This window comes from Canis lupus, chromosome 22 (genome assembly GCF_048164855.1).
Source record: "Canis lupus baileyi chromosome 22, mCanLup2.hap1, whole genome shotgun sequence".
Lineage (NCBI taxonomy): Eukaryota > Metazoa > Chordata > Mammalia > Carnivora > Canidae > Canis > Canis lupus.
The window spans coordinates 14,556,888-14,570,471 of NC_132859.1; the positions used below are offsets into that span (position 1 = coordinate 14,556,888).

A 13,584-nucleotide genomic window follows, 5' to 3' on the forward strand; every position below is an offset into this window, starting at 1 on the left:
AAATTTAGTAGTAATGGCTCGTTTTCCACATTTTCTTCTGTAGCACCATTCTTTACTTTGGATTTTTCACTGCCTTATACAAAAATCCTGAATTTTTCCTCAAAAAACAAAGTTTTATTTGAATCTATAAATGTAGGGCAGCCCCAGTGGCTCAGTGGTTTATCACTGCCTTCAGCCTGTGATCCTGAAGACCTGGGATCGAGTCCCACACCAGGCTCCCTGCATGGAGCCTGCTTCTCCCTCTGCCTGTGTCTCTGCCTCTCTCTCTTTCTGTGTCTCTCATGAATAAATAAATAAAATCTTTAAAAAATTTTAAAAAAATGAACCTATAAATGTAAAAAAGCTTTTAGCTATTTTCTACTGTGGTTTTAATCTTAACTCACAGAGCTCATTCACTTGAGATTTGATGATGTCCATAGTTGAATAAAAGGCTTCTGACCATGAGTGAAACAGGATGATTGAGATCAGGAAGGGAGACAGAATATTCCTGTTAGGGGGCCTGGGTGGCTCAGTGATCCCAGGGTCCTGGGATCAAGCCTCATGGCAAGCTCCCTGCTCAGTGGGGGGTCTGCTTCTTCCTCTCCCTCTACCCTTCCCCCCTGCTCATGCTCTCTCTCACTCTCATTCTCTCAAATAAATAAAATCTTAAAAAAAAAAAAAAAAGGCGGTCCAAGTCCCTGCTCCGCTGTGTCGGGTATACTTGGACCCAAGCTTGAGCTTGCTAATAAACCCTCCTGAGCTTGAAAAAAAAAAAAAAAAGGAATTAAGCAATGCTCTCTCTTTAGAACTCTCCAGCCTCTGGGTGGTCATAAATATAAAAGGCATGTCATAAGCCTGTGCATTATATGGCTCCTTCCCTTCCCACCACACATACAGATAAGTGAGTGAATGAAAAGATTTCCTGTCACTTAATACACTTCAGGTGGGGAGAATCTAAGAGATGGAGGAATGGGTCTGCTCATGTTTCTGACATGGGATGCCTCTGAAGGGCATGGAGACAGGCAGATACCTGGCCAAGTATGACAGGTGTGACCACGGTTTCCTTTAGATCAGATGGTAACCCTTTCTAAGACTCCCAGCAGCTCCACCATGAAAAGAGGCTATTGTTTCTGCAGTGTCCCCTCGGGTTCCCTCTCTGAAGGCTTGAAGGAGGCTTCCAGGGGCACCTGGGTGGCTCAGTGGTTGAGCATCTGCCTTTGGCTCAGGGAGTGATCCCAGGGTCCTGGGATTGAGTCCCACCTCAGGCTCCCCATAGGGAGCCTGCTCCTTTCTCCTTCTGCCTGTGTCTCTATCCCTCTCTCTGTGTCTCTAGTGAATAAATAGATAAAATCTTTAAAGAAAAATAAAAAGAAGGCGGCTTCCACACAAGATGGCAAGGAAGCTGTAGGGTTTATACAGAAGCATCAGGTGGAGGATAAGTTCTCACTGCTGACCTCTGGAAATAGCTGATGTTTCAGATGCACTGAAGAGTCGCTATGTGGGGGGAAACCTGCTTTCACCAAGACTAACTGCAACCACACAGTGACCTTCAGTGGGTTCTGGAGAGAATTAAGCGAGAGAATCCGAAGGACTGTATGTATAATTGCAGTGATTGGCATAGCAGTTACTCATGTGGCTTCTTTCTTTCTGATAGATAGAAAATTCACATTTTCTTTTGTTCTTTGTTTTCTGGGAAGCATGTAACTAAGATTTTGTTTGTTTGTTTGGGTTCTGAAGCAACTTCCTCCAGTCTGGGTTTTTGTTTTTGTTTTTGTTTTTTTTTAGTGTAGTTATTCTTCCTTCCTTTTTTTTTTTTTTAAGATTTTATTTATTTATTCATGAAAGACACACACACAGAGGCAGAGACATAGGCAGAGGGAGAAATAGGCTCCAGGCAGGGAGCCCGATGTGGGACTCAATCCCAGGACCCCGGGATCATGCCCTGAGCCAAAGGCCGACCCTCAACCACTGAGTCACCCAGGCGTCCTGCTATTCTTCCTTTCAATTCCCAATTCTCCCCTTGATTTTGGTGGGGTCCAAAGTGCTCTTTTACTTTCAGATCTTGATGGGCATCAGGCCCAAGAATTTGAAGTTCTTGGTTCTCATTCCTTCTGGTTTGACTGCTTCCGAGTGTGAATGGGCTTTAACAGCAAGACAGGCAAGGACCTCAGCTAACACTGGTGAGGTATGGGCAGGGCTTGATTAATATGGCTCCAAGGAGGGGTGCCAGTGTTTACCACCATGATCACTCAGGCTGTGTACGGAGGGCAGACTTGATCTCAGCCATCAGTGTTCAGGGGGCTCAGATCAGCAAGTCGGGGTTGTGGTACTTAGAGTGGGTGCGTGGCAGCATTCGGGACCACCACATGGGGTCCAGAAGAGTGAGTCCAGGCATTGAGAAAGAGGGAATTCCTGAGCTCTCACTATACAAAGTCAAGAAGATTATAGTTTTGTGGGATCTGAAGCTTGCATAATTTGGGGAGCCTACTTAAAAAAATACAAAAATGAAAAAAGAAAACAAAACACACACACACACACACACAAAATGCAAAAATGATTCACTTTTGCAAATCCTGTAAAGCATGGGACTCTGAAAAGTTTGTTACGGCTCATCTTAGGATCTTGGCAGTCCCTACTCATGCAAATGAGGGATGTGAAGCGTAAGCTTCATTAACTATATGGTGGTGTTTAGGCTAGGGCTCCAGACAGTCAGGAGTGAATACAGATCAGGAAACTGAGGCAGAAGTCTAATATAAATTAGGCAGAGCTCATAAAATAAGGGTTCAAAAAGGAGGTGGCTCGATATTCATGTGGGTATCCAGGGCTTGGTTCCTGGTAGCAGACCGCCAGCACAACTCCACACCTTTACACAATAGGAGGTCCGCACTGGTGGGCCTATGACAACATACCAGATTCATGCGGGGACTAGGAAGGGCTCCTAACTCTATGCGTCTTGTGGCCAAGTCACACAGATGAATCTGACAGGGACTTGAACATACTAATTTATTTGTTCATTCATTCAGTCATTGAGCCATTACTTTGTGTGTCTTGGAGGGGAAAAAAAGGAAGACTAAGTACCCATCTCTGTACTCAAGGAGCTCACGTCTAGAAGTGATGGCTGACTCCTACTTACACATAAGGTAGCCAGGGTCCCAAGGAAAATCACCTGTGTCGGGACACCTGGGTGGCTCAGCAGTTGAGTGTCTGCCTTTGGCTTGGGGCGTGATCCAGGAGTCCCAGGATTGAGTCCCTCATCGGGCTCCCTACATGGAACCTGCTTCTCCCTCTGCCTGTGTCTCCACCTCTGTGTGTGTGTGTCTCTCATTAATAAATAAATAAAATCTTAAAAAAAGGATTATATTAAAAAAAAAAAAGAAAATCACCTGTGGATCCCAAGAGCCTCTGAATAGTGAGGACTATCCTGGTTTTAGCATTTCAAATCCTGTGTTTTAAGAGACTCCCCAGTCTATGGCAAACTGGGACAGCTGGTCACCCTAGCAGGGAATGGCCCATGACTAGTTTTCTTGGAGGTGGGAAGGCCTTGAGGTTTCTGGGTTCAGCCCTGAAGCACCATTCATTTTCCTTATAGCGTGTGGTGGCCCAGGTGTACTTTCTGATCTAGTGGAACTGGAATTGGATCCAAGTTCTTGAGAGTGTGCAAGGTTAGTACAATGATTTGTAATCCTGGGCTCTACTATAAGAGAATAAAATATAAGGAGTGGCAATGCTGAGGAAAAGCCTGGGAGAGCAGCCTCATGAGTGACTTCTGAGGCCAAGCCAGAATGTGAGGAGCCATATGAAGACCAAGGCCACCAGGTGATGGAGCTCAGAGCAGCAGTGGTCTCTGAATCAAGAACAATGGACTCATCTGCTAACAAAGGGACCTTCAGAGTTTGTGAGCCCTGTGCCTCAGAGCCCACATGCTCCTTACCCTGAGAGCAAAGCAGGATAAGAGATGTCAGCATAGAACAATGAACATGGAAGAAACACAGTATCCCTTTGTTGCCAACCCTCTCCCAGGCAATAGTCCGTCCAGGAATTTTATTTTTTTTTAAATTTTTACTTATTTATGATAGTCACACAGAGAGAGAGAGAGAGAGAGAGAGAGGCAGAGACATAGGCAGAGGGAGAAGCAGGCTCCATGCACCGGGAGCCCCCCGACGTGGGATTCGATCCCGGGTCTCCAGGATCGCGCCCTGGGCCAAAGGCAGGCACTAAACCGCTGCACCACCCAGGGATCCCCGTCCAGGAATTTTAACCTGAGATCTTTATGTTTAGATTATCCCATACCCAACACTTGAAATTATATGACAAATTTTGTGTATATAAGCATATTCTCAGAAGACAGCATCCATCAGGGTCTCAAAGTTGTTCAAGATTGGAAACAGATTAAGAAACACTAGTGGTTGCTAAAGTCCTTGTTTTCACATTCTATGTAATTTGATAATACTCAAGATAATTGATTTCTTTTTTTTAATAAATTTTTATTTATTTATGATAGTCTCACAGAGAGAGAGAGAGAGGCAGAGACACAGGCAGAGGGAGAAGCAGGCTCCATGCACCGGGAGCCCAATGTGGGATTCGATCCCGGGTCTCCAGGATCGCACCCTGGGCCAAAGGCAGGCGCCAAACCGCTGCGCCACCCAGGGATCCCTAGATAATTGATTTCAATTTATGAAAAGGATCACAAAGAAACTGTCAGGGTCCAAGAAGCCCAAGAACTATGACTTTGAGAAATATGCTAAATATTAATATCAGGGAATCCAAAACAGTGTTCTCTGTTGTGAAAGAGGACAGGTGATAGTTGATCTTATATATCAACTTGGCTAGGCTCATGGGCACACTGTGTGGGCACCCAGTTGTATGGTCAAACACCAGTCTAGGTATTGTTGTGAGGTACTTTTTAGATGTAATTAACATTTAAATCAACAGACATTGAGTAAACCAAACTGCCCTTCCTAATGTTGGTGGGCCTCGTCCAATCAGTTGAAGGCCTTAAGAGCAAAGCCTGAGGTTTCCCAAACAAGAAAGGTTTTTCCAGATTGCAACATAGAAACCCTGCCTGGGTTGCCAGCTGCTGTCCTGTAAGATTCAAGACTGTAACATCAACTCTTAACCTGAATTCTTAGCCTTTCAGCCTCCCCTACAGATTTCTGGAACTTTCCACCCATACAAGCATGTGATGCAATACCTTAAAATCTCAATCTCTTCCTCTTCTTCCCTTTCTATCCTATTGTGTCTGTTTCTCTTGGAAACTCTACCCAGGACACGACCCATTAGTCACTTATTTCATTATACTACTGAGAATTAACATATCTATGAATCACCAAAATGCTGAACTTCACCATTGGTGAAAGCAATCCTGAGGCCATTTGGAATAAATGATTATGATTGGACAGGAACAGGGTACAGAGAGAAAACATGAACTTTTATGTCTGAAGTGTACATTCTAAGCTTCCAGTAATATGGCCAAAGAGCCCAGTTTTTGTAAAATGGTCTGAAAGCAAGTTGGTTAATACCCCGGTTTGGTCAAAAGAACAATTTGGTTCAAAATGAAGATCTTTTGCTATTTAATTGCACTGTTAAACTATTTTCACAAAAGGCACATATCCATATTACCTTCCTAACCTTACAAAAAGTAGATAATGAATATTTTCAGACTCTGGTGTTTGGGGAGTGCTCCTGGGGATGGAGAGGTGGCTGAGGCAGCAGTCAACATCCCCCGGCTCCCTACCCATCAGGCTTGTACCTTGGGAGCTGGACTACCTCCCAGGAAGGCCCCTTTGCTCTGGGAAGGTAAACTAAAGCTACAGGAGTCTCGAAATTGCCATAGGCCTCCTTTCTGCCCTGGGCTCTTCCAGGTAACCCGTGAGGCTGGGGTGTGGGGTGAAGGCGGGCGCTTGATGGTCAGAGGCCACCGGATGCTGTGTGCCTTCTTCCCCAGCAGAGGGCCGGGGAAGGTCTTAGGCTTTGTGTGTCATTACATTCACGAGCATTTATTAACGAGTATTTTATGTGCACATTTTTTAAAAAAGATCTTATTCATTTATTCATGAGAGACACACACACAGAGAAGCAGAGACACAGGCCAAGAGAGAAGCAGGCCCCATGCAAGGAGCCCGGCGTGGGACTGGATCCCGGGTCTCCAGGGTCAAGGCCCCGGGCAAAGGCAGGCGCTAAGCTGCTGGGCCACCCAGGGATCCCCTTTATGTGCACATTTAACAGGTTAACTTGGGAGAGTAGTCTTGGGGGGGGGGGGCATGGACTCTATTTATCAATATATACTTTAGGCTGCATTCCGGATTTCTTTTCAGGTCACTTTATTTTTCTTTTTTTAAGATTTATTTATTCATATATATAGAGAGAGGCAGAGACACAGGCAGAGGGAGCAGCAGGCTCCACGCAGGGAGCCCGACGCGGGACTCGACCCCGGGTCTCCAGCATCACGCCCCGAGCTGCAGGCGGCGCTAAACCGCGGCGCCACCGGGGCTGCCCTCACTTTATTTTCCTTAATAGAACAAAAAAAGAAAAATAAATATTTTTCTTGATAGATGTTCATAAACTGCAAGTACGGCTCAAAGAAACGCGGGCACCGCCCTGGGGACGCGCTCGCCGCCCCGCGCCCCCCGCCCCCCGCCCCCTCCCCCTCCTCCCCCCGCACGCGCCTCGACAGGGCTCCTGCGCGGCCGTGACGTCACGGCGTCGGGGGGCGGGCCCGCGGCGGGGGCGGGGCCGCTTCCCGGGATCTCGCGGAGGGGCGGGCCGGGGGCGGCGGCCCCGCGGGGCGCGCTCGGCCCCTGAGGCGCGGGCCTTTATAAGCGCGGCCGGCTCGCCGGGCGGCGGAGGCCGAGAGGCTGGCGGGGGGCGGGATGTCGGGGCTGCGCGCGGTCCCGGAGAAGAGGCGGCCGGAGCGGAGCGCGGCGGGCCCGACTCCCGCGGGCTTCGTGCTGGGGCTCGACGTGGGCAGCTCGGTGATCCGCTGCCACGTCTATGACCACGCGACGCTGATTCGCGGCTCCAGCGCGCAGAAGGTGACCCGGGAGCGGGCGTCGGGGTGGCGGAGCGCGCCCCGGGTCTAGGCGCCGGGGGCGAGCGGGCGGGCGGATTCCCGCCCCGGGCAGGGCTGAAGCCTGCGCGTCCTTCCGGTGCTGGCTGCGGGCGGGAGGGGCGGGCCTGTGCCCCGGGGTGCTGCGCTCGCCTGTCTGCGGCCGAGTCGCCTCGGGGTGGGGGGGCAGGTGTGTGCTGCAGACCCTCGCCGGGCAGCGGGGGGCGGCGCGGGGCGGCGGGGAGCAGCGCAGGGCAGCGGGGAGCAGCGGGGAGCAGCGCAGGGCAGCGGGGAGCAGCGCAGGGCACGCCGCGCACGTCCGGCCCGAAGGGACTTCGCGACTTGCGAGGGCTTCCCCGCACCTGCTCCGTAGGCTTCCAACCCCCGGTGTTTATTTACTTTTAAAACGCTCGGGTCTTGATAGAACGTATCGTCCGTTCTTCAGCGGTGCTGTCTCCGAACTGCCGCTCCAGGCGCCCGGTCCTCACCTGCGCGCCTGGATTTCCGCGGATACGCGAGGTCTCCTCTGGGACAGGTTGTGAAGGCGGCGTCGTCATCGCGTTTCTCCTTTTGCATCTCGGAGCCTTGATTCGAAACACACCTCCTTCTGGTCTGGGAAACTTGGCCCAACCCTCGTTAGGGGTGCAGCGACCAGAAGATTGGTGCGCTCCTGCTGTTGGCTTTAGTGAAGTGTGGATTTGTGCGAGCGCGCCAAAGATAACGTTGATGGGACGTGGTGTTCCTACCCTTCCTCCCGAGGGCAGCATCTTGTTACGTTGCACGTGAGGAGCCATTAGTTACCCCTTCCCAGCAGCACTGGACCCTCGCGGTGGCTCGGCTCTCACCCTTCTTCCCAACCCCTTGACTGTGTTTTACAATCGCGGCAGTTGCCCAGGGACCCATCTGGCCAAGTGACTGCTTTGAGAAAATGGGAGAGTTTCATTTCAGTGTGGTTTCCCGACCAGGACCCCGAGCTGGCATCAGCAGCAACCTTTCAGGCCGGCCACCTGTACAGAGACCCTGCACACCGGCCCTACACATGCCATCCCTCCCCCAACTTGAGAGAACACTGTGCTTCAGAGGCTGTGTGCGTCTTATCTTTTTATGAGTCTTTATCACAACACAATGATACTTTTCACACACTCTTCCTCATAATCCTAGACACAAAGTACTTTTGTTTTAGGCAGAGTTTTTTTTTTTTTTTTTTTTTTTTGCATTGAAGTATTTGGAACCAAAAGGAGATATGGATTGTCAGGAAATACAAAGTTTCAGTTGCTGTGTGATTTGGGGTACATGATTACACTTTTTTTTTTTTTTTTAGAAATGAGGTAGGAATCAGGTGAATCAAAATTGCTGTGAGTAGGAGACTAGAATGGTTTTGCTCAGACTCTCAACCATGAAGTGTCTGGAAAGGTAAGTGAGTTAATAAAAATATAAAAAGTCCCTGCCCTCAAAGGGCAAAACATTTGAATTGAGTTTATAGCAATGGCTCTCCAACTGTGGTAAGAGTTCATAGCAGTGCTTCTTAAGTTGTAGTTCCTGGGCACCTGGGGTAGAGATGAAGAAACTAAGATTTAGAAACTTGCGTAGCAGTTAATAGAGTAATCTTATGTCTGTTGACCTTAATGAAACATTTGGGATTTTATTTTATGTGTAATTTTTTCCTAGAAAATTACTTTGTGTCTTAAAAGTTGTTGGTCCAAAAAAAATTGTTTGCTCATAATGAATTAGAAATTAGAAAAGAACAATCCGAACTTGGTCATTTACTTCAGATAGCTGAAGTTCTTTGAGAAAAAGAGTCTTGTTGGCCTACATTGCTACTTAGCACCTGATTTATTACCTCATGGGTACAGAATAAATCATTGAATTGTACTTAAAGTATCAGGAATTCAGTTTGCTTCGACTTTTGTTTATTTTCTCAAGCTAAAAACCACACCTCTGCTAATATGATGGTAAGGCTATATGTAATAGAAACCCAAGACCACTTAGTATAGGGTTCGATGGATACTGCCCAGCAGATAGCTTAAAAGAGAGACAGAGAAGGAAAAAGTGAAGAGATCACCCTTAGAGACAAAAACAAAAAAGGCTGTATTGATCTTTTAACTAAAATTGAAATTGGGGGATCCCTGGGTGGCTCAGCGGTTTAGTGCCTGCCTTCGTCTTTAGCCCAGGGTGTGATCCTGGAGTCCCAGGATCGAGTCCCACATCGGGCTCCCTGCAGGGAGCCTGCTTCTCCCTCTGCCTATGTCTCTGCCTCTCTGTGTGTGTCTCTCATGAATAAATAAATAAAGTCTTTAAAAAATAAAAAAATAAAATAAAATTGAAATTGCAAACGTGAACCCTTTATGTTGGGAAGTTGGTACCAGGCCTCTCAGAAAACTAGTTTTATTTCTTGTGGCATTCATTTTTTAACAGCAGGGATACATTTTTAGGCTTTTTTTATAATTTGTATTTCTCATTTTATTTTTATAGTTTGTATTTTTTTAAAAAAAGTCTTTGTATAGATTCTTAAATATTGGTATTAGACACTAGAATATAGTATTAAGATTTGAAAATCCACATGTCAATATTTGATGTTTCTAGTTTTTTTTTTAATTTTTTTTTAAATTTTTATTTATTTATGATAGTCACAGAGAGAGAGAGAGAGAGAGAGAGAGGCAGAGACACAAGCAGAGGGAGAAGCAGGCTCCATGCACCGGGAGCCCGACGTGGGATTCGATCCCGGGTCTCCAGGATCGCGCCCTGGGCCAAAGGCAGGCGCCAAACCGCTGCGCCACCCAGGGATCCCTCTAGTTTTTTTTAAAAAAAAATTTTATCTATTCATGAGAAACACAGAGAGGCAGAGACATAGGTAGAGGGAGAAGCAGGCTTCCCTGTGGGGAGTCCAATGCGGGACTGGATCCCAGGACCCTGGGATCACGCCCTGAGTGGAAGGCAGATGCTCAACCACTGAGCCACCCAGGTGTCCCTGATGTTTCTGGTTTTAAGGAGAAAGTTTATCAAGTTCCCAGTTGGACCATCATGCTATTTGTGAGAAACTGTAAAGGGCAATAACATCCTGGAAGAACAGCACAGAAAGGCCAGTCCAAAGAAAGCAGTATAATCTCTACTGTTGTGTACCCTTCTGGACAATCTTGAAAGATTCTGGTTTTTGTCTTTTGTTTGTAATCAGCAAACAAATCATCCTCCTTGCTTTGGCTATCCTCTTGTCTAATTTCAGTTTGGTCTTTCTTCGGTATGGGAGGAGATTTCACTATTGTGACATGTTTGGATATAGTGAACTCTCTGGGTTGGAGTGGGGGGAGTGATGCTGGAGTGCCACCGGCAAGTCTGAAGATTTGTAGGTTTGACTCAGCGATATCCACATTGAGTTTTTTGTGATGAGGAAGTGTTATTGCAGTTGAGGCATTCGTCTGTGGTCATGAAAGTCTTGCATAGCAAAAAAAACCGAGTATCATTTGATAGAAGGGGAATAGATTTTGTTAAGCCTGTCTCTGAGAATTTACTGGGGAGTAGTAGATTCTTTTTTCCTATTGGATCTTGTCACCATCATGCTCCCCACATAATCACTGTTGCCTCAGCATTCCTTTGTTTTCTTTATTTTGGCCTTTTCTTACATGTCTGATCTTTGGTTGGTTATTGGTTCATATTTTCAGTACCACTAAATAGTCTTACTCTACTCAGCTATATCTGATTTTTGCAAAGAAAGAACTCTTCTGATTCAGTCCTTTTGGAGGGTAAACCTTTTATCTTCGGCTTGTTTAGGGAGGGGCAGTGATCTGGCTGGAGGAAAGGATTGGGGATCCTTATAAAGACTTTGAACAAATCTTGTGTTCAGTCCCATCTGGCATCTCAGTCTTTGGAGGTACCTCTAATTTTCAAGGCTTTACCGTAGAATCTCTGCCAGGGGTTGAGCAAAGATGTGGTGTAATCTGAGCAGGGAGTGAAGGATCAGTTTTCTCCTCTGTTTAACCATGTGCCACCACCCACTCACTGTTCATATAAAAACATTTGTTAAAACCTGGTCTGAACCTGTTTGCTCTCTTAGCATTGTCTCTCTGCATAAAACTTTTTTTTTTTTTTTTTTTAGATTTTTATTTATTTGAGAGAGAGAGAGAGAGAGAGAGAGCAGAGCAAGTGAGAACGTGAGTTGAGGGAGAAGCAGGCTCCTTGCTGAGCAGGAAACCCAACATGGGGCTGGATCCCAGGTACCTGGGATCATGACCTGAACTTAATTGAGCCACTCAAGAGCCCTTGCATAAACCTTTTTAATGTTTTTATTTTAATGGAATTTTGAGAGGAATTGGAGATAAGATATGTGGATTCAAGCCATCATGTTAAACTGAAGCCATGGCTTTTTTTTTTTTTTTTTAATTAACATACAGTAAAATTGCCTTTTTGGTGAATAAGTTCTATGATTTTTTTTTTAGCCCATGTAGGAGTAATCCAACAAACTCCCTTGTGCTAGCCCTTTGTAGACCTATTCCTCCCATACCTAACCCTGATCTATTTTCCATGTATATAGCTTTTTCTTTTTGAGAATGTCCTATAAATGGAAAAATATAGTCACTAGCCTTCAAAGACTGGCTTTTTTTGGCATAATGCCTTTGAGATTTGTCCATATTATGTATATCAGTAGTTCATTTCTTTTTATTTCCAAGTAGTAACCCATTAGACGGATGTGTCACATTCATTCACCAGTTGAAGTACATTTGGGTTGTATCTGTGTTTCTGGTGATTTTGGCTAGAGCTGCAGTAACCATTTACAGATTTAAATGTACAGTACATGTACATTTAAATGTACAGTAATCATGTACAGATTTTAATATGAACCTGAGTTTTTATTTCTCTAGAATAAATAAATACCTGCAAGTGGTATGATTGGGTCATATAGTAAGTGAATATTTAACTTAACAAACAACTACTACACTTTTCTAGAATGGCTGTACCATTTTGCATTCCCATCAGTATGCATAAGAGTTCCACATGTTCTTCACTGACACTTGAAATTATTTGTAGTTTTTATTTTACGCATTCTAATAGGTGTAGTGGTATCTCATTATGGTTTTGATTTGAATTTCCCTAATGTTTAATGATGTGGAATATTTTCTATGTATATTTGCTATCCATGTATATCTTCTTTGGCGAAGTGCCTGTTCAAGTCTTTTGCTCATTTTTTAATTGGGTTGTTTTGTTTTCATACTGTTGAATTTTGGGATTTCTTCATATATCCTAAATGCAAGTCCTGTGTTAGATGGATGATTTACAGATATTTTAAATGAATCTTCACTTTGTCTTTTAATTATCTTTACCTTTTCTTTTGTAGGTCAAATGTTTTTAATTTTGATAAAGTCCAATTTATCAATTTCTCTGTTTTATGAGTGGTACATTTGGTGTCATGTCAAAGAGCTCTTCGCCTAAACCCACATCACAAAGAACTTTTTCCCTTGTTTTCTTCCAAACATTTTACAGTTTTATGTGATCAATTTTGAGTTAAGTTTTGTGTAAGATGTGAGGTTAAAGTTAATTTTTTTGCATATGAATGTCTGATTGTTCCAACTGTTGAAAAAGCCTTTTTCCATTGAATTACCTTGTATACACTTGTTAAAAAGAAATAAATAGCTAATTGATTTTAGCTATATTTGTGTGGGTCTGTTTCTGGACTCTGTTCCATTGATAGCATTTGTCTATTTTTTAAAAATTACTTTGTATATTTATTTTAGAGAGGGAGAGAGAGCGAACACAAGCGGGAGGAGGGAGAGCAGACTGAGCACTGAGCCCAACATGGGGCTTGATCTCAACACCCTGAGATCATGACCTAAGCCAAAATCAAAAGTCAGATGCTCAACCAACTGAGCCGCCCAGACGCCCCCAATTTTTTGGTAGTAGCACATTGTTTTGATTAATGTAACATTATATTAAAGTTGGGTAGTGTGATTCCTCCAGTTTTATTCTCTGTCAGCATTGTTGTAGTTATTTTAGTTCTTTTGTTTTTCCTATAAATTTTAGAATCATCATGTTTGTATCTACAAACATACTGGGATTTTGATATATAATTGTAGATAGCATTTCTTTAGCATTTTTAAAATGTTGAGCCACTTCCTCCTGGCTTCCATGGCTCTGCTCTGATGAGAAAGCCACAGTTATAAAGAATCATTGTTACGTGTGGCCGCTTTCACGATTTTTCCCTAGTTTTTGGGTTTTAGCATTTTAGTTATGCTGGGTCTGGATATGTAATGCTTTGGACTTATCCTTTTAGAAGTCTTCTAAGTTTCTTGAATATATAGATTTTATTTTATCTTAATTATTATTATTTTTAGATTTTATTTATTTTTTTGACAGAGATAGAGAGAGAGCACGCACAGGCAGAGAGAGTGGCAGGCAGAGGCAGAGGGAGAAGCAGGCTTCTCGCTGAGCAGGGAGCCTGATGTGGGGCTTGATCCCAGGACCCCAGGATCATGGCCTGAGCTGAAGGGAGACACTTCTATGACTGAGCCACACAGGTGCCCCAAATATACAGATTTTAAATCTTCTGCTGAACATGGAAAGTTTTTAGCACT

The 13,584-nt window shown here is 44.8% G+C and overlaps 1 protein-coding gene across 3 annotated transcripts in view; it reads left to right on the forward strand.

Moving 5' to 3' along the window:
• The first annotated feature begins 6,785 nt into the window (after window positions 1-6,785).
• The window catches only part of GK5 (glycerol kinase 5), a 70,014-nt gene continuing 63,215 nt past the window's right edge, over window positions 6,786-13,584 (forward strand). The window contains exons 1-2 of one of the 3 annotated variants that reach the window (XM_072792428.1): window positions 6,878-7,010; window positions 8,346-8,437. Coding sequence is in view for 2 of the 3 variants with exons in the window: in XM_072792426.1 (XP_072648527.1) it covers window positions 6,849-7,010 (162 nt within the window). In the remaining variant the exon portion in view is untranslated. Of the gene's footprint in view, window positions 7,011-7,803; window positions 8,112-8,345; window positions 8,438-13,584 lie in introns of those variants that run through there. The other 2 variants (XM_072792426.1, XM_072792427.1) reach the window with 2 other exon arrangements.